The sequence below is a fragment of the Octopus bimaculoides genome, chromosome 6, assembly GCF_001194135.2.
Source record: "Octopus bimaculoides isolate UCB-OBI-ISO-001 chromosome 6, ASM119413v2, whole genome shotgun sequence".
Lineage (NCBI taxonomy): Eukaryota > Metazoa > Mollusca > Cephalopoda > Octopoda > Octopodidae > Octopus > Octopus bimaculoides.
This window is the reverse complement of record NC_068986.1, coordinates 63,315,778-63,339,814: the sequence shown is the minus strand read 5'-3', so window position 1 is coordinate 63,339,814 and position 24,037 is coordinate 63,315,778. Positions and strand designations below refer to the sequence as shown.

At 35.0% G+C, this 24,037-nt stretch overlaps 1 protein-coding gene across 4 annotated transcripts in view; it reads right to left on the bottom strand.

Annotated features, from left to right (window-relative positions):
• LOC106882709 (dynamin-binding protein) overlaps nucleotides 1–24,037 on the bottom strand; it is a 331,344-nt gene that overhangs the window by 99,352 nt on the left and 207,955 nt on the right. For all 4 annotated transcript variants that reach the window (XM_052968787.1, XM_052968786.1, XM_052968784.1 and 1 more), the window contains 2 exons: nucleotides 15,612–15,885; nucleotides 12,295–14,115 (listed from right to left, as the gene is read on the bottom strand). In XM_052968787.1, the coding sequence (XP_052824747.1) occupies nucleotides 12,295–14,115; nucleotides 15,612–15,885 (2,095 nt within the window). The remainder of the gene's footprint in view (nucleotides 1–12,294; nucleotides 14,116–15,611; nucleotides 15,886–24,037) is intronic.

Genomic DNA, 24,037 nt, shown 5'->3' with positions numbered 1-24,037 from the left:
TACCTCTTCCACAGGTTCCCTCAACTGCTAGAGTGTGACACTTTTTCACACAGCTATCCTCATCTATTCTCACCACATGACCATACTAGCGCAATCGTCTGTCTTGCACACCACATCTGATGCTTCTTCGGTCCAACTTTTCTCTCAAGTTACTTACACTCTGTCGAGTATACACACTGACATTACACATCCAGCGGAGCATACTGGCTTCATTCCTTGCAAGTTTACGCATTAATTTTCACGATGATCTAAATGCAATAAAAATCTCAAGTTCCTTTTCACTTATCAATGGTTATCATTCACCCTTCACAGACATGGTAAAAGCAACAAATTTGATTACTGGTAGCAGATACATACTCAGAACAAACACACAGAATGAAAGAAGACATAAATATATCTATATATAGTCAACCATAATCCTAGAAACCACAAATCTTACATTTGGCCAAATCATACTGCCTGATATTGCATCAATCATCAAATCTCAGTAAAATAATTAAAGAATAACAAATTATCAACAGCTGAAGACAACCAACAAACTTAGCAAAGGTGAAAATTCATGTAAGAAGAAAAAATAATGTAGATAAAAAACTACTGAGACCTTCATTGTAGGATGTGCAAAATAACTGAACAGAGAACAACCAAAGGAATCAATAATGAGAAAGACTTGAAGGTTAATGCAAGTATGAGTGGCAAAACAAAAAATTTCATTTAGTGCATCACATGTCCACAATGAAATGAAGATTACATCAGCTGGACATGATCAAAATTAACACATTGCATTTGAGCACATAAACAACAAATTAAACATAAATTCATCTCTTAAAAATGTTCCTTGTAGAGAACATGTAGACATTTGTGCAAATGAAAAATTCAAAATATATACCATTTTTCAAAATAAAGGAATAAATGGTCAACTAAAAAAGGCAAAAGAAAAATACTTTATTATAAGAATTCTAAATCTGAAACTAAACTGGAAACTGTCAACACCACTATTAAAGACAACTTCCTGTATAAAAATTACCCTATAGTACATGTTCGAATAACTAAACAGTGGGAATGCTGACACAATACAAAAACTTACCCCCCAAAAGTCTGCATCATTCAACTTTTTAAGATTTGTTAAAATAATTAATAATCTATATCTATATAGCTGAGTTTGTGAGTGTGTATATGTGTGTGTGTGTATTGCATCTATAGAAATCCACATTTTCCACTTTATCGTAAAATTTTTTACTTCAATGGAATTTTCTTAATGTGAACTTCCCAGTGCAGTAATTAGATTTTTAAAATTCGGTTTACTTTGTGTGATTTAAGGGAGATTTGACTGTTGTTTCTAGCAACTTTTATATTTCTTCCCTTCTACCTGGAACGGCGTTTTTACACACGCGCTCAACATATAATATAGAGAGTAAGAGTAAAAGAGGGAGAGAGAGAGAGAGAGAAAGTGATACATACAAACTCATAGATTAAACTTTCCTCTCAGTATTCTTTACCTATTTTTCATAACATAGATACGTAAAAACACACACGACTACACATACGTGATCTGTGACAACAACATATACGGACAATTTGACTGAGGACTGGTGAACCAGATGGCTACACCAGGCTCCAATGTGATCTGGCAGAGTTTCTGGCTGTGTGGTAAGTAGCTTGCTTACCAACCAAATGGTCCCGGGTTCAGTTCCACTGCGTGGCATCTTGGGCAAGTGTCTTCTACTATAGCTTCAGGCCGACCAAAGCCTTGTGAGTGGATTTGGTAGATGGAAGCTGAAAGAAGCCTGTCTTATATATGTATATATATATGTATGTGTGTCTTTGTATGTCTGTGTTTGTCCCCCCAACATCGCTTGACAACCGATGCTGGTGTGTTTATGTCCCCGTAACTTAGCGGTTCGGCAAAAGAAACCGATAGAATAAGTACTAGGCTTCCAAAGAATAAGTCCTGGGGTCAATTTGCTCGACTAAAGGCAGTGCTCCAGCATGGCCACAGTCAAAAGACTGAAACAAGTAAAAGAGTAAAAACACATGCACACATCAACATTATAGATATAAGATTTAGTTTCTGTGTTTCTTATATAAACACGTGCACGCATTGCTATTTTATAACTGTCTTCCGTTCTCTCTTTCTTTCTCTTCATTGCTCCCATCTCTATTCCTTCTCCCCCTCTTCCTCTCTCCCTCACAAAACCTTCACTACAATATAACTCATGTTCGTCAATGTTTGGTAAATATACCACGATTTTCACTAGGGTGTTAGTATTAGGGTTTACGTATCACTTTCTCTTTCTCTCTCTCTCTCTCCCTCTTTTACTCTTACTCTCTATATTATATGTTGAGCGTGTAATTACTGAACGGGAAAGTTCACATTGAAAAAATTCCATTGATGTAAAAATTTTTTTAATTCCGTTAACTTTGTGTGATTTAAGGGAGATTTGGCTGTTGTTTCTAGCAACTTTTATATTTCTTCCCTTCTACCTGTACACACAATCATTGACTACAATATAAATCATGTTCGTCAATGTTTGGTAAATATACCACAATTTTCACTAAGGTGTTAGGGTCAGGGTTAGGGTTTTAGGGTTACAGTTAGGGTTACGGTTTTAGGGTTGGGTTAGGGTTTTAGGGTTAGGGTTAGTGTTAGGGTTAGGATTAGGGTTAGGTTTAGGGTTTTAGGGTTAGGGTTGGGTAATCGTGCGGGTGTTAATCTGAAAAATTACAGAAATGTGAAAATTACCGACCCTGCCATCTATTATAACTTTTGTTGTTCTGTTTAATATATACATAGATTATGCCTCCAAAGAAGAGAGTTTGCTGGGGAAAGAAAGCAACCGGTTTAAAATGACAGCAACAGACTGCAGCAATTCACCACATTCCAGTAGCTACTTTGAACATAATGCAAAATGGTGCATCAACATCTTCTGCCCAATCTGATAGAATTCTGGCAAAACTGTGTAGCAACAGATCGCCAGCAATTGCTTCATCAGAAATTGCCGTCCTACCTCCTGTGAAAAGGAATTACTCTGCTATGTATAATCAAGGCAGCGCAAAAAGTTGTTTTGCACAAGCGTTTGTATAGCCAATTAGACGGATGCAATTTACGTACACTTAATAATGTTACGCAAAACAGCTGTCAGACTTTCCCTATTAATTTCGTCTTTTGAATTATGAACATATTTACATCATAAGGTTTTATTCGTTGTAAGGCTTTCTTTTTTAGTTGATTTTCACCTAGCAAGACTTATCGTAGATGGCGTAATAATTCACACCTGGACAAGGTTGGGTTATACTGCTAGTCTTAAATAAAAAACTCTTTTTTCAAATACACACACACACATCAACATCATCATCATTGAATGTCCATTTTCCATGCTGGTACGATCTGGATTGTTTGACAGAATCTGATAAGTCATAGGACCATGTTGATCTTGAATGTTTGCTTAGGCAGTTTCTACAGCTTGATGGTCTTCCTCATGCCAACCACTTTATGTTATGTTCTGGGTAGATTTTTGTGTAACACTGTTCCTAGTGAGGTTGCCAGGTAACATGCAAGACAGGAAAAGAAAAAAAAAAGCTTCCATGACTGAGTAGAAGTGTATTTGAGAAAAGGGGAGGTAACTTTATGCCAGGTATTTAAAAGACTGGAATATGATATAGGGACAAGCACAGGTGTCTAGCTATAGAAGAAATACATGGCTATTTGCATTATATAAGGGTGGGAATAACTGGAAAGAAGGTAAAAATGATAGTGATGAGGTGCCAGCACATATTCTCAAGGGGCAAGAAAGTAAGCATAAGAAAGAATACGGGCAGCGGATCAACAGGTAAGAGGATGATTAATTTCATAAGAGTGTGAGAGGAGAGTGACAGATAATTAGAGATAAGGTAGGGGTGAATATAGTGAGTAATGACCAAGACTAGAGGTGTTGATTGATGGTAAGTATCAGTGCGGAAGGTGAAAGGTGGGACAGATAGAAGTGGCTCCAGAAGGACGTGACAAGTGACAGCACAGGAAAGGAATAGAGCAACAGTATCATAAACCTGTATATGGATCAGAAAGTATGAATGTGATGTGCAGAGTGTAGGAGTGGAAGGGAGGAATGATGTTCAGTGACAGAGATGGAGGTCAGAAGTACATAAGAGCAATAAATGTATTGAGAATGATTGCAGAAATGTGAGATATTAAAGATGTTATAACAGATCTAAAATGTAGTACAGAGAAAAGGGAGAGGATTTGTGAAAAATAGTGTGGGAATATATGATAATGAGAATGGTGGATGAATATTGATAGGAAGTGCTTACAGGGGAAGAAGGAGGTAACTGGTTGCATCAAAGGGATTCAAATATGTGCCAATTCTGCTTTCAAATGATTACAACCACTGGATAATGCCATAATTAGAAGAGTGACGGAGGGATAGGTGTTAAGAAGATGTGATGGGGGTGGGGCAGGTGGAATGCTTCTTGGAGGAAGGTTGGGTGCAGGGGTAGAGTCCAACATGTATAGATATAAACATATTGCCTCTAAGACAGCACATGTGTGTGTGTGTGTGTACACTATAGTCTTCAATTACAGCTTCAAGTAGACCGAAACTGCGCAAGTGGATGTTGAAGATGGAAACTGAAATACATTGTATATGTGTGTGTGTGTGTGAATGTACATATGTGTATTGTGTGTGTGCATGGTGAGGATGTGTTACTATCTCCTTGTCTTGACATTGTGCAACAGTTGTAAACAAGTGTCATTGACATACAAGTGGTGTCTTTCACTTCCAGTTTTCCATGAAAATATGTCTGGCCTTGAGGGCCTTCACTTACTTGGAAACAGGTGAAGGTTGTAAACCTGACAGGAAGCGCAACCATGTGCAGAAAATCACTGAATTCTGTCTGACTCATGGAGAAGTAGACATGATGATGATATACATATGAATATCTGCCCAGTGTGTGTGTGTGTGTGTGTATGTGAGAGAGTGTTGTATGTGAGAGAGTGTTGTATGTGTGTGTGTGTGTTATTGTTTCCTTGTCTTTACAATGTGTGATAGTTGTAAGCATGTGTCACCATCATGCAAGAAGTGTCCTTCATTTCCAATCTTCTATGAAAAAAATGTCTGGTTATGAAGAAATATCTTACTTGTAAACAGGTTGGAGTTGACAGGAAGAATATCTGGCTGTTGAAAATCTACCTCAACAAATTCTGTCAGACCCATGTGAGCATAGACAATGATAATGATGATAATATATCATCATCATCATCCTCAGTTAACATCTGCTTTCCATGCTAGCATGGTTTGGATGGTATGAAGGGATCTGACAATCTACAAAGGCTGCATCATGCGCCAATGTCTGTTTTGGCATGCTTTCTACAACTGGATGCCCTTTCTAACGCCAACCATATTACAGAGTGTGCACAGTTTACATGCAGTTTATAGGTACAGGTGTGAATGTGTGGTAAGAAAATTGCTTCCCAACCATATGGTTCAGGGTTCAGTCCCATAGCATGACACCTTGGGCAAGTGTCATCTGCTATAGCCACAGGCCAACCAAAGCCTTCTGAGTGAATTTGGTAGACAGAAACTGAAAGAAGCCCATCGTATATATTTATGTATACAAGGGCTGATCAATAAGTATCAGGTCAATCTGTGCCAAGTGGCTTCACTCTATGTGCTTTAGCTTTGTTACTATGACAACAATCTGGATACTTATTGATCAGACCATGTGTATATATATGTGTGTGTGTGTGTGTCTTTGTCCCCCACCACTGCTTGACAACCAGTGTTTGTGTGATTACATACCTGTAAATTAACGGTTTGGCAAAGAGACCTTAAAAAATAAGTACTGGAGTTGATTCATTCCACTAAAAATTCAAGGCAATGCCCCCAGCATGGTTGCAGTCTAATGACTGAAACAAGTAAAAGATAAAAGATATATCAAATTCCACTCATAAGAGATTGGTCATACTGAGGTTAGAGTATAAAACACTTCCTCACAGTGCCAAGCAGTGGCATTGAACTAGGAACCATGTGGTTGTGAAACAAACTTCTTAAATATAAACCCATACCTGTGTCCATATATGTGACATATATGAACATCCACATACATATGATTATTAGCAATATGAAGACCATGAAACTGCTGAAAAGAACTCAAATAGTCAACCTAACCCAACACAAAACAAATCTACAAAGAGGATAAAAGCTTGTTCACAAGTATATATATATATATATATATATATATATATATCACAAGGTTTTTGTGATGTACAGTGTAGAATAAATATGGTGGTGGTAAGTTGGTGGATTAATGTGGTTAATTTTGTGTTCAAATAGCAGGATAGGCATGACAAAATTTGTTGCAATGATTCATTCATCACCATTTTTAACATAAATCTTTCCATACATCATCCAGTCATATTACATGTCCATTCTAACACAGTCATAAAAATACAAAGTAACTTATCTAGATTTTGTGGGGTGTTTTTTTTTTAACATATACATTTATAGCTATGTCCTGTCTTTGTGACATGTATTATTATTATTATTTTTTTTTTTGCAAAACAAGCAGGGAAATAGAAGCTACAAATTGATAGATGTAATATTTTGGTTTCTAAAATATTTCTTGCTTTGAGCAAAGGGAAAAATGTTTGATATTTCAGTTTTTTTTTCTACTACTACTACTACTACTACTACTACTACTACTACTACTACTAACACCACCACCACTACCACTACCATCACAATCATCATCATCGCTGGCTTGGTACATGACAAACATTCTCAATTATTCTGACACTATAGAAGGCAAACACAAAATACAATAATACTCTTTCCCCCTCTCTGTCTATGCTTCTGTCTCTCTTCAATGAAACAGAAGAATACAAAATCATCATCAGAAGCATTTAAAACTATTTTCCACACCTGAGTGAACTGGACACATTTGTTTAGCATCACCCTCCCCTACTCTATATTTAGGTATTTATTGTACATCAATGTTTCATGATGTTATTTATTTATATATTTTACTTAACAATTTTATCCCAGAGGTTATCGAATAATAATAATTTGTTCCACTGTTTTTATTCCCTTCTGATGACATCTTCTAACGCTGAATTCCTTTCTGCACACATACATCCAGTTCCTATAGAATACTCCATCAATTTTATTTATTTACCAATTTATCTGCTTACATTACACACACATACATATGCACACGCACATGAATATGCAAACATTCCAACACACATACAATCCTGTGGAAGCAGTTGAGTGAATGGCTATTTCTGTTGGTATGGAAGCGGTTTTGTCTCTAAGAAAAGCCAAACATATTAGGAAAGTATAAAATAAAGCGTGATGTTGAATGATCAAGAATAAATTTTGAAGATCTGTGATAACTACAAGAACATGAGTATGATCTGTTACATACAAAATGTTAACTAGCAAGAGAAATCATTTCAAATAAATTAATAAGAAAGTGAACAAAGGAAAACATGATGCCATGTTCTTAGGAAAATATTTCCCACAAAACCAGTTGATGGAACTGGCAACAGTTACTAAGAGAGGTAGTGGGTTACATCTGGTAGAATGAAACTGCATGAAAGCCTATCCAATAGAAACACACATACACATTATGTGTGTATGTATATGAGTGAGTGTGTGTGTGTGTGTGTGTGTGTGTGTGTGTGTGTGCATGCACATAGATATGAATGTTTTGTCTCCTGCATGTCTTCACATAATATAATCTGGAAGAAGACATAAACCTCACATCTGGACAATGTGAGGCTTATGTCTTCTTCAAACAAAGTTCAGGGCTTTGTGGTTTTGGTATAATGACAAACTTTTATAAGTTAATTAATGACGTAAAAGTAATTTTTGCTATAAATCAATGAATCAAGAGTTATTAGTAATCAAAGTCTGAAAATTTTGGTAATTTTAGCCAATCATAAGCCACAGACACATTCATGCCTGTTTCAATAGTAAAAAGTGGAACATGACAACTCTTTTGTCTGTTGCCATAGTAACAGTCTTTGAAAAAAGTCTTTTATCTGTGAGGAAGCATACATTGGTTGTTAGGTGTGCTAAAAGTAACAGCTAAACTAACATAAACATTCATTTACATGAAAGAAAATTACCAGAGACATAGCATGCGTTGTTTACAAATATTGACAACACATGCTATTTTCAGGATGTTGACAAAATGTGCAGTCATGCACAAAATGACAGCTTCCAAATCCTGTTTCCTGACTGGATGAAAATGATCAAACTTTAAACTTCTATAACTCTTTAAAAACATTTTTCTGGAAAAAATGAAATAACTCCAGCGATTCAGTTCGAGCAAGGGTATTATTGTGCCAAATTTTAAAATTTTTGGTAAACTTTACTTTTTGAAATGCTGGCAGCCAAACCGAAAAGATCCAAATAAAATATATACGACTTGAAAACAGGAAAGGATTAGGGATAGGGAGAGCATGCAGTCATAGAATATAGTGACATTCAACCCATACCAGCAAGAAAAGAAGTAATGAAATAATATGATGATGATGAGGATGTATGGTATGTACTCTACTGAGTCAGACACTCCTTTGTTAGTCTTGTCTTCAGAAATTCAGTGAAGTAGTGTCTAGCTAGTTTGAAAGCTGTAACCAATGATGCTACTATTCATACATTGCAACAGAAAGTAAAATAAATAAATACAATAAACCGGCAGAGTGGAGCTCAAATTGTTTCATATGTAGGATATTGCAGTGATGGAAAAACAAAAATAACATTGTATGTTCTACTATTATTATAATTATCTTCAGTGCATTTTCATTTATGCATAACTCTATGTTGTAATTTCATCAAGGCAGTTGCAGCAGATGAGTAAGAATCTTTCCGCCTTAAGTAGAAGACTATAAATAAGTGGTGGTTCAAATTAGCTCATCTGCCTTGCAACACTAATTTTGTTTCGTAATTTGAACTTCTACATCTCCAGGCACATAAGATATTCCCAGCTATTTAAGGTTCAGATAAATATAAAACTCAGATTAGTTTAATGTTGGTAATCTGAAGTTCCAAGACTTTCAGGTATGTATGCACGTGTGCATGCATGTGTTTGTGAGTGTGCACGTGTGTGTGTTCTATGAAGACAAGAATATCTAATAAAAAATATCTCAGTGAACTGCCAGCAGCAGAGAAAATTTTATAGAAATAGTTGAAAATATAATTTTCATATGTATCTATATACAGATTACTAAAGGAGAAATGAAAATCTAAGATTTTTCAATTGAAACAAGTCATATTTGCTTATTTCCTTACTGTTATCAATTTTCAAGAGATCTAGGGAATTCTAGCTAGTCAAAACATCTGTATGAACATATTTCAAAGATATAACTTACTTAAAATAATTCTTTTTTACCTCTTTTTATGAAAGAAAAGTGTAAATTAGAGATGAATATATGATACAGCTTTGTCAGAAAAGAAAATATCTCTTACTAGTTGACATTATTTAAGTACTTAACTAATAAGGATAGATGAATAACAGAGAGGAAATGATACATTTAGAGAAACAAGTAAATGATATAGCATTTTTCATAGTGACAAAAACACTTATGCTTTGATTCTTGACAGAAGTCAATTTAAAGCAGACGAGCAAAAGATCTGAAAAACATTTTGTAGGATACTAATAGGAGAAAAAGCAATGCACTAAAACTTCATTAACCCTTTAGCATTTAGTTTGTCCATATCTGGCCCAAATATTCCACCTGTTTAATAATGCCATTCTAGAAATATACAAACACAACATTGAAACCTTGAAGCAACAAGATAACGCATGATTAATTCAAAACATTGGGAATAAATAAGCAATATGTCTGACAAAAAAACTTGAATGCTAAAGGGTTTAAAGTATGTTTCTAACAGAATTATTCTGTCAAGATTACATTTGATATTATTATACAGGGGTTGGACAAAATAACGGAAACACCTAAAAATTTACTTTAATATGGGGTAGGACCACCTTTAGCAGTAATTACAGCTTGAATTCTATGAGGTATGGACTCGTACAAAGTTTCCAAAGGCATTTTTGGCAATTCTTCAGCTTTAACAGTCTCCAGTTCTTGTAGTGATGATGGTGGAGGATATCAACTCTTTACTTGTTTTTCTAAAATGCATCATAAATGTTCAATGTTATTGAGATCTAGGGACTGTGGTAGCCAGATAAGATATTCAGCTTCACTAGAATGTTCCTCGTGCCATTCAGTAACAACTTTAGCTATGTGAATTGGTGCACTATCATCCTGAAAGATCGCATTTCCCGCCGGAAACAATTCTGCAGCCATGGGATGAATTTGATCAGATAAAATGCTTAAATAGTCTTGACTATTAATTCTGTCATGAAAGGAAATCATTGGGCTGGCAGATTTCCAAGATATAGCCTCTCAGATCATCACAGATTCACCTCCATGTTTAACAGCTGGAAGAAGGTAGTCTATGTCAAATGCTTCTTTTGGCTGTCTCCAAACGTATACTCGGCCAGTGGTCAGAAATAAGGTAAAGGATGACTCGTCCAAGAAAATAACATTCTTCCACTGCTGCATGGACCAATTTTGTAGGTTTTTATTCCACTCTAAATGCTTTGCAAAGTTTGTTTTTGAAAGTAGTGGTTTTCTAATTGCAGCCCTCCCATGAAATCTGGCTTTGTGCGGCTCCTGGCAAACAGTTTTTGTGGAAACTGGGTTCTTAAGGTGGTTGTTAAGCTCTGCAGTAATTTTGGGAGCTGTACTTTTGTGATCCTTTCTAACAATTCATGTAAAAGTTTTGGTTTTCTACCAGAGTTTTGTTTCAACGAGAAGGTTTTTCTCTCTTTTTCAAAGGCTGTCATTACTTTCAAGACAGTACTTCTTGATACACCAAACACTTCAGCTGTTTTCGTTATGCTAGTGCCTGTTATACGAGCACCAACAGTTTGACCTCTTTGAAAGTCCAATAGATCTGTCATGTTAATGAATTTTAATTACCTTTTTCTGATGATATCTGAAAAGAAACTGCAATTTTAGCAAAACATATTAAGCAACACTAATAATAAATCAAGAAACATAAAAATAAACAAACTTTTGATGGTTTTATAGATGTTTCAAAATTATGATGCTATGATACTAGGTGTTCCATTATTTTGTTCAACCCCTGTATATATTGTTATTCTTCCTGTTTCCAACATCAACAGTAACACTGTTACCACTGCAATCAAGGATATAATAAATTACATTGACCCCAGTATATGACTGATATCTATTTCATCATTGCCAGAAGGATATGAAGTAGAGCCAAACAGTGGAATTGAACTCAGTGATAACGATGATGATGATGATAATTTCTTACATAGGCACAAGGTCTCAAATTTAGAGGTGTGGCCATATCTGATTACATCAATCTCCGTACTTGACTTGTACTTATTTCATCAACCTCAGAAGGATGAAAGGTAAAGCTGACCCAAGTGAAATTTGAACTAAGAATTTAAAGAGGCACAAAATAACAGTAAGGATTTCTGATTTAGGCACAAGGCCAGCAATTTGGAGAGGAGGGGTTGAGTCAGTAGCATTGACCACAGTATTTGACAGATACTTTATTTCATTGATCCTGAAAGGATGAAAGATCAAGTTGACCATGGTGGGAATTTAACTCAGGACACAAAGGATCAAAAGAAATACTGCTAAGCATACTTCTTCTTGCTTCAATGATTGTACTAATCCACCCATTACTTCTTTTCCACTAATGAACTGGAAAAAACAAACTAAAAAACTGGTTTTTGTAAAGTTAATTCTGATCCTAGTAAGCAATGGTTGGAATCTTTTCAACTTTTAGATGTTTTGCAAAGTATATTATATATATATATATATATATATATATATATATATACATACACACATATATCAGCAGGTAAGAACGTAATTAGTTATCTTAAACAGTAAAGTAGACTGCAATGAAATTTGAACAAAGAAGTGTTGAGCCTATTATTGTATCTTGCTAGCCACATTCTTCACTGTGAGTACTGTAAAGTTTTCTTTGTGTTAGAATATGTAGAGGTTAGTTTTTTTTCTTTATGTTCTGAGTTCAAATCCTATTAGGATCTTTAACCTTTCAGTTGAATACAAGAAACAATTAAATCAACAACATTCCTCAAAGAAATTTTTTGCCTTGTGCCTATGGTAAGAATTCTGCAAAATGGAAAAGAATATAAGAATTTTAAATAGACCATAAATCAAAACAAAAATACACTAAATTCATTAATAATTGCAAAGTCTTTAAAAACAAAACTACTCACCTGTTAAAGAAGGTTTTTGAGTAAAGGAATTTGGTTCTGATGATTCATGACCTTTTTGCTTAAGTGCTGGAACAGATCTAGGAGGTGGCCGAGCTGGTGCTGGTCTGGAGGGAATCATACGCTCAGAGAGTTTTCGCTGCATGCCTTTCCCCTCGGAAGAAGGCTTTGTACCTTGCACAGGGGACGGTTTTGAGCTCGAGGAACGTAATGCCTGATTCTTACGCATATATTTTCTCTCATTTAAAGAAACTGAATTAGCACCAGAGAAGTTATTACGTTGAGGAGGCGGGGGAGGGCGACGGATTGGGATTGGTTTTGTAAAAGACTTTTCACCATTCTCATACTGACTAGAGAGACTGTCATCAGACTGATGACCACTTGGTCTCTCTTGCACATCAGAAGAAACAAAAGATGATGCACTGCCCTTACTTTCAAATAAGATAGTTTGATTAGCAATGTTTAACTTCACCTTCTCACCTGAAGAGCTTTGGTATTCCATGTTTTCATTGCTATCATATATTGGAAATGACTTCCGAGAATCTGTTTGCATTTCATTTTCTATTAAGGAGTTCAAATGATGAGTATCAAAACTAGAACTTCCAGATATGGTGTGTGGTCGGGGTGGTCTGTGGACTGATTTGGTAGGTAATGGAGGGGAGGAAGACTTTGGTAAAACCACTGGCTTGGGTTTGGGGGTGGGTTTCGGCTGAAGGGAAGGTTTAGGAACCATAGGCAAAAGAAGCTTAGGGGAAGATTTATTATGCTTTAATTGATTACTAAAAATATTGTTATTCTCCTTGTCTTGATAGCCATCTTTCAAATCATTTCTGACAGTTTTTTGTTCTGTTCTTGGGACAATTCCTATTCCCTGAGCAGTGGCATTGGCAACATGGGGATGATCGGCTAAAAGAAATTTTGGTTCAGAACCAACAACATCAATATGATTGACAGGACAATGTCCAATTTCATTGTCTTCTTTCTTTGCAAGAAACCAATTTTGATCAACCTGTTGTAATATTGTAATTGTATCTCCTTCCTTCAGATTTAGGTCTCCACTGGTTTCTGCTTTAAAATCATATTTAACTAAACCATAGCATTCTTCCTCTTGACAGTCAACAGTTGAAGTGATTGGTAATCTATCAGAATTACTCTGTGAACTAGACATGTTGGAGAGATCAGACTCTAAATGTGGACAGTCTACAATGATGTCCACATAACTGGCTGGGAAAATTCCAGTTTTCCCATCCAACTCACCTTTAATCCACTGACTATCCACATGGCAAAGTAATAATATAATCTCATTTGCACCAAAAGTCAACTCATTTGCAGCCTGTGCTGTGAATGAGTACAACGTCCTTGCATAGGGAGTTACAGATGAATCATAAGACCGTGTATTTTCACTGTTATATGTATGAGAAGTTCGAGAAAGATTAAAAGATGCAGCAGTTGTTTTAGACAGGCTTGATGGTGTCACAGGGGGATTAGAATAGGTCTTGCTTGTAAGACCTGTATTAAGAAACTCTACACAAGAAGTAAGAAACATGCCTTGTTTACCACGGCATTCTCCAATGTACCAATCATTATCAACCATTTCCAAAACGGTGATAAGATCACCAGCTTTGAAGCCAAGTTCTTCATCAAGTTGAGGTGTACAATCCACAAGAGCACGCACAATTTGGTTTTGTTCTTTCTTGAAAGAAATGTAATTATTGTCAAGTTCATAAACATGTGTAAGCGGAAAGATGCCATTTTTGCTTTGGCCAACAAGACAGCCACTCCACCAATTGCTGTCTTGAGCACGAAGGCCAACAATAACGTCACCTATAACATGATAAAATAATAATTATTACCATTATTATACACAATAAATGAATATTAATAAAACTTAACTATCTTTTATTTAAAATTTACTATTGAATAGAACATTTTAGAATTTATTTTGTCACAAAAAAAAATTGCTTTACATGAATACACAAACAAAGAAACTCTTACATCAAAATCTGAAAGGGAAAATAAAATATATAAAACGAAAAAAAAAAATTGAGGATATATCTTCTATTGCAATAAAAATTGATCCATCAGCCAAATAAAATTGTCCATTTCATGTTTATAAAAGTCACATAATGAATCCTGACTTCCAAGCAATTTTATTCCACAATATCCAAAATAGCATTATTCATTTCCTTGCTATAATTTTTAGTTCTGTCTATTAATGCAGTCAAGATTAAACAGTATTATGAAATAAATAATGCAGCTTCTCCATTAAATTCTTATCATTTATCTTAGTATTTACATTTTAAATAACTGCATATATATATGTTTGTTAAATCCTAACAAATCTTGGTAGAAATTAAAAAAAAAAAACTATTTAAAATGTTTTTTAGCAAGTTGTTACAAACAAGCAAAACCATGATCAGAGATATTCCAGCTGTTACCGTCCCATATTTTATTTACTTATATTTTTCAGCCATAAAATATATAGGGAAAAAAAATAATCTAAGGAATTCTTCATATCTGAAGATGATAGACTGTAATTTGAGAGAGATTTTACTGCTGTTTCTTGCAAGCTAAGCAACCCAATATGGGCTCCCTTGTTGGCTTGTCCCTCATCCATTGCTGAAAACCCTGGTGTCATCACTTGCAATGTGGAGGAGATAATAATCAAAAAGAACAGGAACCTGTCTGGCCACTATCAGTTTGTACTGGTTGCTATCTAGATAGATGTTAGGTATTCTAGGACTCCATACTATCAATTTCCTCAACAAAATAGGGATAGAGGCAGCCGGTCAGAGAAATGAGCTGAGTGAGGTGGAGTGGCTACTGCAGCAAGTGTCGCTGACCATTCTCTGTGGAACGCTGCTCAGCATCCCTCTTTTTCTGGGTATGTGGCCCATTGCCCCTCCCCTTCCATTTTTATGCTGCTTTGAACCCCCCCCCCCCACTTTTCTCCATTTTTTTTCTCTTCTTTTTGTCATTCTTTTTAAGTGTATATTAGTAAATAAAGTGTTTTTGATTGTAAAAAAAATATCCAGTTTAAATGAATGAATGAAAGAAAGAAAAAAAGAAAAAGAATTCCATGATGTTTCAACTTTACGTAGCTGGTATCTTCACCATTCTAACATTGTTTTTTTTCTAAGCAGGTCAAACAGACCTGTAATATAAAAATATAGAAAGTTCTCTTGCTAGCTTTTGTAGTAAGAAAAAAACAAAAAAAACCTAACAATTTTTGGCATCATTTAGTTTACATCATGATGTTTAAACTGACTTCCTCCACAAACAAATAGTTATTATTATTATAACTGCTTTTGGTTACAAACCTCGACAAAAGTCCAAATCCCCTTTCTCTTGTGCAAAGAACTTTTCTGTGGCAGCAAATATTTTTTGACCCTTTCGAATAGACGGTAGAACAAGTTGGGAGACAAAACTGACAGGAAAGTTGCCCTGCTGACCTCGTAGTTCGCCACATAGCCAATTCTCATTCACCACAGTTGTCACTAAGATGATATCACCTTTCCGTAGGTTCAATTCACTTGGGTAGTTACTCTCAAAGTCGTAGATTGCTTTAACATACTGCCCAGGACATGGCAACATCTGTAATTAAAATATCAACATATTGTAGAATTTACAAATGTATTGCAACAAATATTAATATACAGAAATATTTTTACATTAACCCTTTTATTACTGTATTTATTTTGAGATGCTTTGTGTTTCTTTCAATTAATTTTAAATATAACAAAGAATTTAGTAAAATAACTTAGTTATTGTTAAGTTAGTGTTAGGAACATAAACTGTGACTAAGGTTTGGTGAAAGATTTTAATTCAAAACTTATGAAAACAAGACATTTGTACTACAGAGCCAGAGGCAGTTTCAGCTGAGTTGGTGTCAAAAGGGTTAAAAAAAAATTTGAGCTTTTATAAGTTTCTTTTTTTTTTTAATTTTCCAAGTGACATACAACATGTTAAAACACTTAATTAAAACATGGTTTTTAGTATAGTAACAACATACATTTAATGACGTGTATATTTGGTTACTGTATATACAGGTCAAGTTACCATGTATATAATGGCAATACTTAGATTATAATTAGTAGATGCATATATGCCATCTAATATATATGCCATCATTATTTTTGTATCTGCTTTTCCATGCTGGTATGAGTTAGGCAGGATTTTAATAGGCAACGTTTTTCAGTGGAATACCTTTCCTGAAGCCAACCTTTTAGGTGCCTCTTACAACACACAACAGTTGTGTTAGAAGTACGTAGAGCCTAATACATGTTTATTCATATAGAAACAGGATAGTATGTTATCTGAACCTTAGTTTCCTTCAAAATTTTCTTCTCAATTCATTGCTATGTAGAGTCAATCAAAAAGTTGAATGAACAAAACTGTAGTTCAATTAGTAAGTACCTTGGATATATACTAATATATGCATGCATATATGAGCTATGTAAACCTATATATAAAAAATACACCTGTATCTATATCAATATATACCATTGTCATATATAAACAAAATTATATCTTCATAAAACAAATATGTATTCACACACACAATATCTATAGATCATAAACAATCAAGCAATTATAAGTATATACATGTGTACACACACACACACACAAACAAATTTAATCACATTTTAATGACCAAAGTCCAAATATTACTCAGTTTCCTAAGAAAATTATTTGTAATTTGTTAATGATTTCACATCTTATGAATTAACAGTTTTGAAATATACTAAAAGTATAATTCTTGTTTTAGTCATTTCTAAAGTCATACTTGTCAACCCTAAAGTACCAAGTTCATTTACCTAACATACTGAGAATTAATCCAAGGAGATGATGGAGGACCGAGATATGTGGTGCACTATTGTACTTGAGAAGACCTGCCCACTACAACAGAATTGAAATTCTAAAACCAAGGTGCCACATAAAAAGCATTGGTGTGGATGCTGGTGCCATGTAAAAAGCACTAGTGTTGTCACATAATAATAAACTGGTGATGGTGCCATGTAAAAAGCAGCCAGTACACTCTGTGAAGTGGTTGGCATTAGGAAGAGCATCCACCTGTAGAAACCAAGCAAAAACAGACTATGGGACCTGATGTGGCCCCTGGCCTTGCCAGTTCCTGTCAAGCCATCCACCCCATGCCAGCATAGAAAACAAACATTGAATGTTGATGATGATAATGAATATGAATGAAGTCTGTTTTTCTTATTTTGTTTTTTAAATAAACTGTCTTGTTCACATTCAACTATAGCAGCATATTATCTCTCTCTTTCCAAAGGCTTCCTGTGTTCCATTGCAGGTGGATTAGCAGAATTGTTAGACTGTCATACAAAATGTCTTTTGGTATTTAGTTATTGCCCTGATCATTCTAAGTCCAATGCGGTTGAGGTCAACTTCACTTTCTATCTTTACAGGGTTAATAAAATAAAATAGAAGTCAAGTACTATGGTTAATTTAATCTAGTATTCTCTCTCCAAAAATTTGTGATCACTTGCCAATTTTAGAAATCAATACTAGAACAATATTATCTACCTATCTCCTCTGTTATAACATAGGTTCTCAAAGTGGGCACTACCCCAACACCTGCCGGTGGGCATTGAGATAGTCCAGGTGGGTGCTGGTGCCTAAGGAGGCGGTGGGGACGATAGAGAAAAAAGAGGCATTAGGAGGAAGGCAGTGGATTGGGGGTCACTATGAATTTATTATAATATTATTATAGTATTGTATACAAATTATATATTATATTAAATATCAAATGATTCATAGTATACATAAATTAGTAAAATATGAAATATTTATTTATACATAAAAATAGGGGTGGGGGTGCTGAGGGTGTTATGTGGCTAGGGGGGGGGGGCAAACTGTTTGAGAAGCTCTGTTATAACAGCTTCAGTTTTAGTCAGAACCTAACTAAACTACTCACCCCATGTCATTTACTTCCATTTAGCAAAGAGGTCAAGTTACCATAATCTGCATCAGCATCACAACAACAATTATTGTAGCAAGTATTTTTAGGTATTTTTATATATTAAGAGCTGGTCTTCATATGTAGTATATACTTCCCAGTATGATGATATACCCTTTATATACAACATGTACTTCTAGGCACCAGTCACAGTCAGCATATATTGCCAGGCATCACCTTGTTAAGCTTCAAAGTCAGTGTAAACCCCTGGGCACTATGGGTTAGCATTCATGATCATCAAGAATGACCAGATATGATCAAGTTAGCTTTCATATTTTCTCAGAACAAACCACTAGGCACCACTTTCATAGTTAGTATGAACTACCAGACACCATCAGTTAATCATAAACTGCCAATCAACATCAGTTACATTTCACATGCATCATGTACCATCCAATACAAGTACTATCACGTTTCATTCATATAAAACATACAGTTCTAGTACTCTAAAATGTTTCCTATACACATCATGTCTACAGACAAACAGTTATCCTAATTACACGAATACATCCTTGAATTAAGTCTTTAGTGTCAATGCAAAAAATAATAAAGAAGTAAAATAAACATTAGTTAGGAGTTTGTTGTTTTTATTATTTATTTTTACTGAAAAACTCAAATTAAAGTAAATAAATATTATAAACAGGAATAAGAATCAAGAGAAGGAACTGAAATAATCTGAAGACTTCCTGACAAATTAGATCCACACACACATGTTTTGAAGATAATACAGTGGGAGTAATACTGTGTTTTCATAACCAGAAACATCACCAGCTGTTATTTGATAATAAATGCCATCATATGAAGCAGTAAAGAGAAATAGGGATAAAGACACACACACACACACACAAATATACATCCATATACACACACATAAGATATGATCAATAAACAAAACAAAAATAAATACAAAATAAAAGCCAAGTGATCTCAATGATTTAAGTATTTCCTGGTATTAATATAGTTATCTAGATACCTGAGCCTGTAACACCCCTACACCATTCAACTCCCAATCTGTTACAGACTTCTTTCGTCATCCCAAGAAGATAATCACAGTGCATGCAATATGGTGGAAAAGCAGCAAAAGGTGATGTGTTAGCTGGGAGAAGTAGAAAGAGATGTGTAAAGGTCTGCTAATTGATCTGCAAGGGAATAGCTGAGTGACTGAGCCAGGCAATATTTCCCTCCTTCCGGAAATGAAGTGAAGAGGATGAAAGAGAGAAGGAAAGAGAAAGAGAGAGGCCTTGAATTAATATTGAGAGGGAGTTGGGATGTTACATTTATTCTATTCTACATAGTTTTTATGATATGGTTATTACTACTATTCCGGCAGAACCACTAGAGTGCAAAACAACATGCCTTGGTTCTTTACATTTCAAATTCAAATACAGCCAAAATTAATTTTACCTTTCACCCTTCCAGGGTTCTATAAAATAATGTACTGGGATCGATAAAACCAATTAACTCCTTTACCACAAATTTCTAATCTTGTGTTTCTATTAGAAATAATTATCATTATGTGCATGGTAGACTGGCAGAATTTTGAGAGTGGCAGACATACCTTGTGATATATGCTTTGGTTGAGTTCAAATTCTACCAAAATCAGCTTTGCATTCATCCTTTCGACGTCAATAAATTAAGATACTGGGTTTGAGGGTATGAAGTGGAGCCTTCCTCTCAAAATTGCTGGCTTTGTTTTTAAATCAGTAGCCAATATTTGAGGCAATGAGCAGGCAGAATCATTAGAGCATTGGAAAAAAATTGCTAGTGATATATGTTCCAGCTTTTTATTTACATCATGAGTTCAAATCCCACCAAGGTGGACTTTGCCTTTCATTCTTTCAGGGTCAATAAAATAAAGTATCAGTTAAGAACTTAAGTTGGTGGTATCAATTAAACCATTCTTTCAAAATTCAGGCCTCGTGTCTATGCTAGAAATATTATTACCATGTTTCATTTTTGTAAATCTCAGACACTTAGACGTTAAACAGTCCAGGCACTTCAGTTAGGGAGCAGTCAACTGTTGACAAAGGTCCCATACAGCTTCCTCTCTTTTACCTTACACAGACAAGACTTTCCTTAAAATCCTTGCTGTACCAAGAAGTGCTGTCTTCTGCATGACCTATAACCATGTATCAATTCAATTTATATTTACCCAGTCCAGGCTCTGATCACCACTGGAATCACTAAAACCATCTTCATCCCCAATAACTTTTCAATTTCCTCCTTCAGTGGTTCAATACTTCTCCACCTTTTTACACTCTTTATCTTTCCTTCTGTTATCTTCTGGGATAGAGATATTGATAATTCGGACCTCTTTTTCTTCCTTATTGACAATTACAATGTCTGGCATCCTTGCCTCAATCCCTTTATCCCATTGAATGGTGAAGTCTCACAAAATCTTAAATTTGTCATACACTAACACCCCTCCTGGTTTCTGCTCATAATGTTTAGCTGCTCTTACAAAACTACATTTCTCAGATATCACCCCGTGGATATATCTGGCAACATTATCATGACGTCTTTTGTACTCTCGCTGTGGCAACATAGCACAGTCGCTTACAAGATGGCTAACCATTCTACATAATGATGATTATTTCATTTTGTCAACATGTTTAACTCTTTAGCATTCACATTATTCTATCGAATATGTTTATTTACTCACATTGTTCCGAATTAATCATGCATTATTTTTTTTTTGCTATGAGATTTTGGTGAGGTAGCTTAATTTTTAGAATGATATTGCAGAATTGGTGTGAGAGGCCAGATCTGGCCAGTTTAAACACAAAACAGGTAGAATATTTTGGTTGGATATGGCTAGTTCAAATGCTATAGGGTTAATGTAGTTAGTTTGAAGAGCTGACTCCTGGGCACAGCATACCAGAGGTTCAGTGTATCCTTTCAGATCACTATTTCTAAGCTACATCCAAATCCTATTCCAATCAATGCCCACTTTATCTTTAGTGTACTGCCTGTGTATAAGTTTGTCCTTCTATTCCTTTTCAGGTTCACTCACTTCTTGCAGTTATTCAGTGTTACTACATCAGCAAATTTCAGTGTATTGAGGTCTCTTATTTTTGACATAATGTTATCCTTTACTTTCTTAAGATGCCAAGCTAACTTGTTTTCTTCACTTTTGACACAATTTTCACAATTTATTAGTCCTTGCCCACCTTTTTTTACCCCAACATAAAGTCTTGCAAAATCACTCCTAAGATGGTGTTCTTTATGCACTGTCATCAGTTTTCTAGTTTTCCTATCAATGCTTTCTAATTCGTCATTCCTCCATTTAATTACACTTGCTTCAAAGCACATAAGGGACACAGTCCATGTATTTGTTGCTTTGATCTTATTCTCTTCATTCAAATTAAACAACATTACAAGTCTCACTCGCCTGAGATATTCTTTTTTGAACATCTTCATTTCTTTCTCTTTGATCTTATCCAATTCAAAGACTCCCAAATACTTGAATTCTTCCTCTCCCACTTCTTTAATAATCTGGCTATTTGTAAGTTCAATCCCTCTACTGTTTGTTAGTTTTCCACATTTCAGGGTTACAAGGCCACATTTTATGATCCCAAACACCATCCCAATATCCTGACTAATCAGGTTTATATTAGATGTTAAGCTGTCAATTTTGTCCTCATCTTTTGCAAATAGCTTTAAATCATTCATGAATGGCAGATGAGTGATCTTAATATCATCTAACACATATCCCCTTTTCACTTTTCTAAGGTCATTATAATAATAATTATTAAATTTTAAAATGTTTGAAATCACCATCATCATTGCTACCTTAATTAGCATATAGGCTCATCATCAAATATTTTGCATTTCCTTTTGCTGCATTCTCAGCATCCTAAAACCTTTCCATAGATCCACTGAAGCAACCTGTCTTGGTGCTTCTTTTTTTGTTTATACTATAGTGTTATGCCAGAATGTGAAGAAAACATTGCAGATGAGAAGTATCAACCATCTTACCAACATGCTAGTGATGAGGCAATAAGGGACTTTTATACATGGTCACTCAACATGTTAGACATGACAGTCAAATCTCATTTACATCTCATCTTGCAAATACACAAATAATGAACCCTTTTATTTTAAACCGATGATATCCAGCCCAAATATTCTACTTGTTTTATGTTCAAACTGGCCAGATCCTGCCCCTCACACCTACCCTACAATTTTTAATCCAAAAATAAAGAATTACATCATCATAATCTTGGAGCTTTGAGACAATGTGAATAAATATGCATTACTTTTGACAGAGTAATCTGAATGCTAAAGGGTTAAAGAACTGAAAAGGAAGAGAAATACATAAGTAGTCCTGGTTAAACAAAACACTACGCCTGAATATGACAAGCAATCATGAATGGGATGCATTTGATGATAACTCAATCAGAGCTAATCTGTGGCTAAACAACAACTACACTATCAACAACAACAGCAACAACCTGTTAGTGACCTAAGTGAAATTAAACTACAGGGAAGTGAACCCAAAGTAGTATCTGGCTTGGCAATTGGCATATAACAGCCTCCCTCTTCTAGACCTTTGTATTTAATCATTTGTTTTGAACTTGCACATTTGCAAGCACACACACACATGCACATGTGTGCACACAAAAACACTGTTTGCAAGAGTTCTGGCTTATGTGTGTGTGTGTGCATGTGTGTGTATGTACATACGTTTGCATACATGTACATTCATGTGTATTTGCTTGTGTATGTGTTTGCATGTATTGTGCTGTATATACACATGTTTACATGTTTCTGCATGTATATGTGTGTATGTATTTGTATGTCTGTGAGTGTATGTGTGTGGGCGTTTGGTATGTCTGTGATTTTCTCAAAACATCCTGATGTAACAGTCTGTAGAATGTATCAAAACATTAGAGTGAAAAGAGAAGAAAAGAAAAAATGGAAGAGAGACGAAAATAGAGTAAAGAAGTAAAAGAGATAGATTGATGTTTAGCTGAGGTCAACACTGATGAAACAGCTATGAATATTCCACCATTCTGCATATAAGGGACTACATTGTCCAGTGTGCACTTTCTTTTAAGACAGTAGAGAATGTTTCCAGGAAGGTTTGGCAACTACTTTTAATAAACCAAGCCAGAGGTGCTGTTAAAAAATGAAGAAAGAAAGAAAGAAAGAGGAGGGAGAGAAAAGGGAAAGAATACAAGAAAGTGAGAAAGAGATATACTACAATAGTAACTGCTGTCTGCTGGTAATATGTTTGGACGAGTGGTTGGTGATTGTTATCCTTCCATCAAACACACAGACACAGACAAACAGACAGATGCTGTTTCATATGTAAGTGTTGAAGAGGTAGATGGGTTATATTTAAAGAATAAAAACAGTAAATACTAGTAAGACACATGTATAAATACAGACACACATATACTTGTGTGCTTCTATGCATACACGCACACACACATATCATCCCACATACACACTTTAATTTTTTCTTTTTTCTTTTTTTCTGATACTTTCCTAACAATGTCTGACAGACGCACCATGTAATGGCATGCCTTTGATGCAAGTCTGAGGAAGTGCCTCTCCAATGCCTAAGACTGCAAATATTACGTGATTTTTCTTTTAGAAATTTTGCATAAACTTGCGCTGTAAATGGAGATGGTAAGGAAACATTTGTAACTTATAATTAAAGGAGTGTTAAAGAGTTTTTTTTTGTCTTCTTCTTTTCATTGGTACACACACACACACACACATATATGTATATATATATATATATATATATATATATAT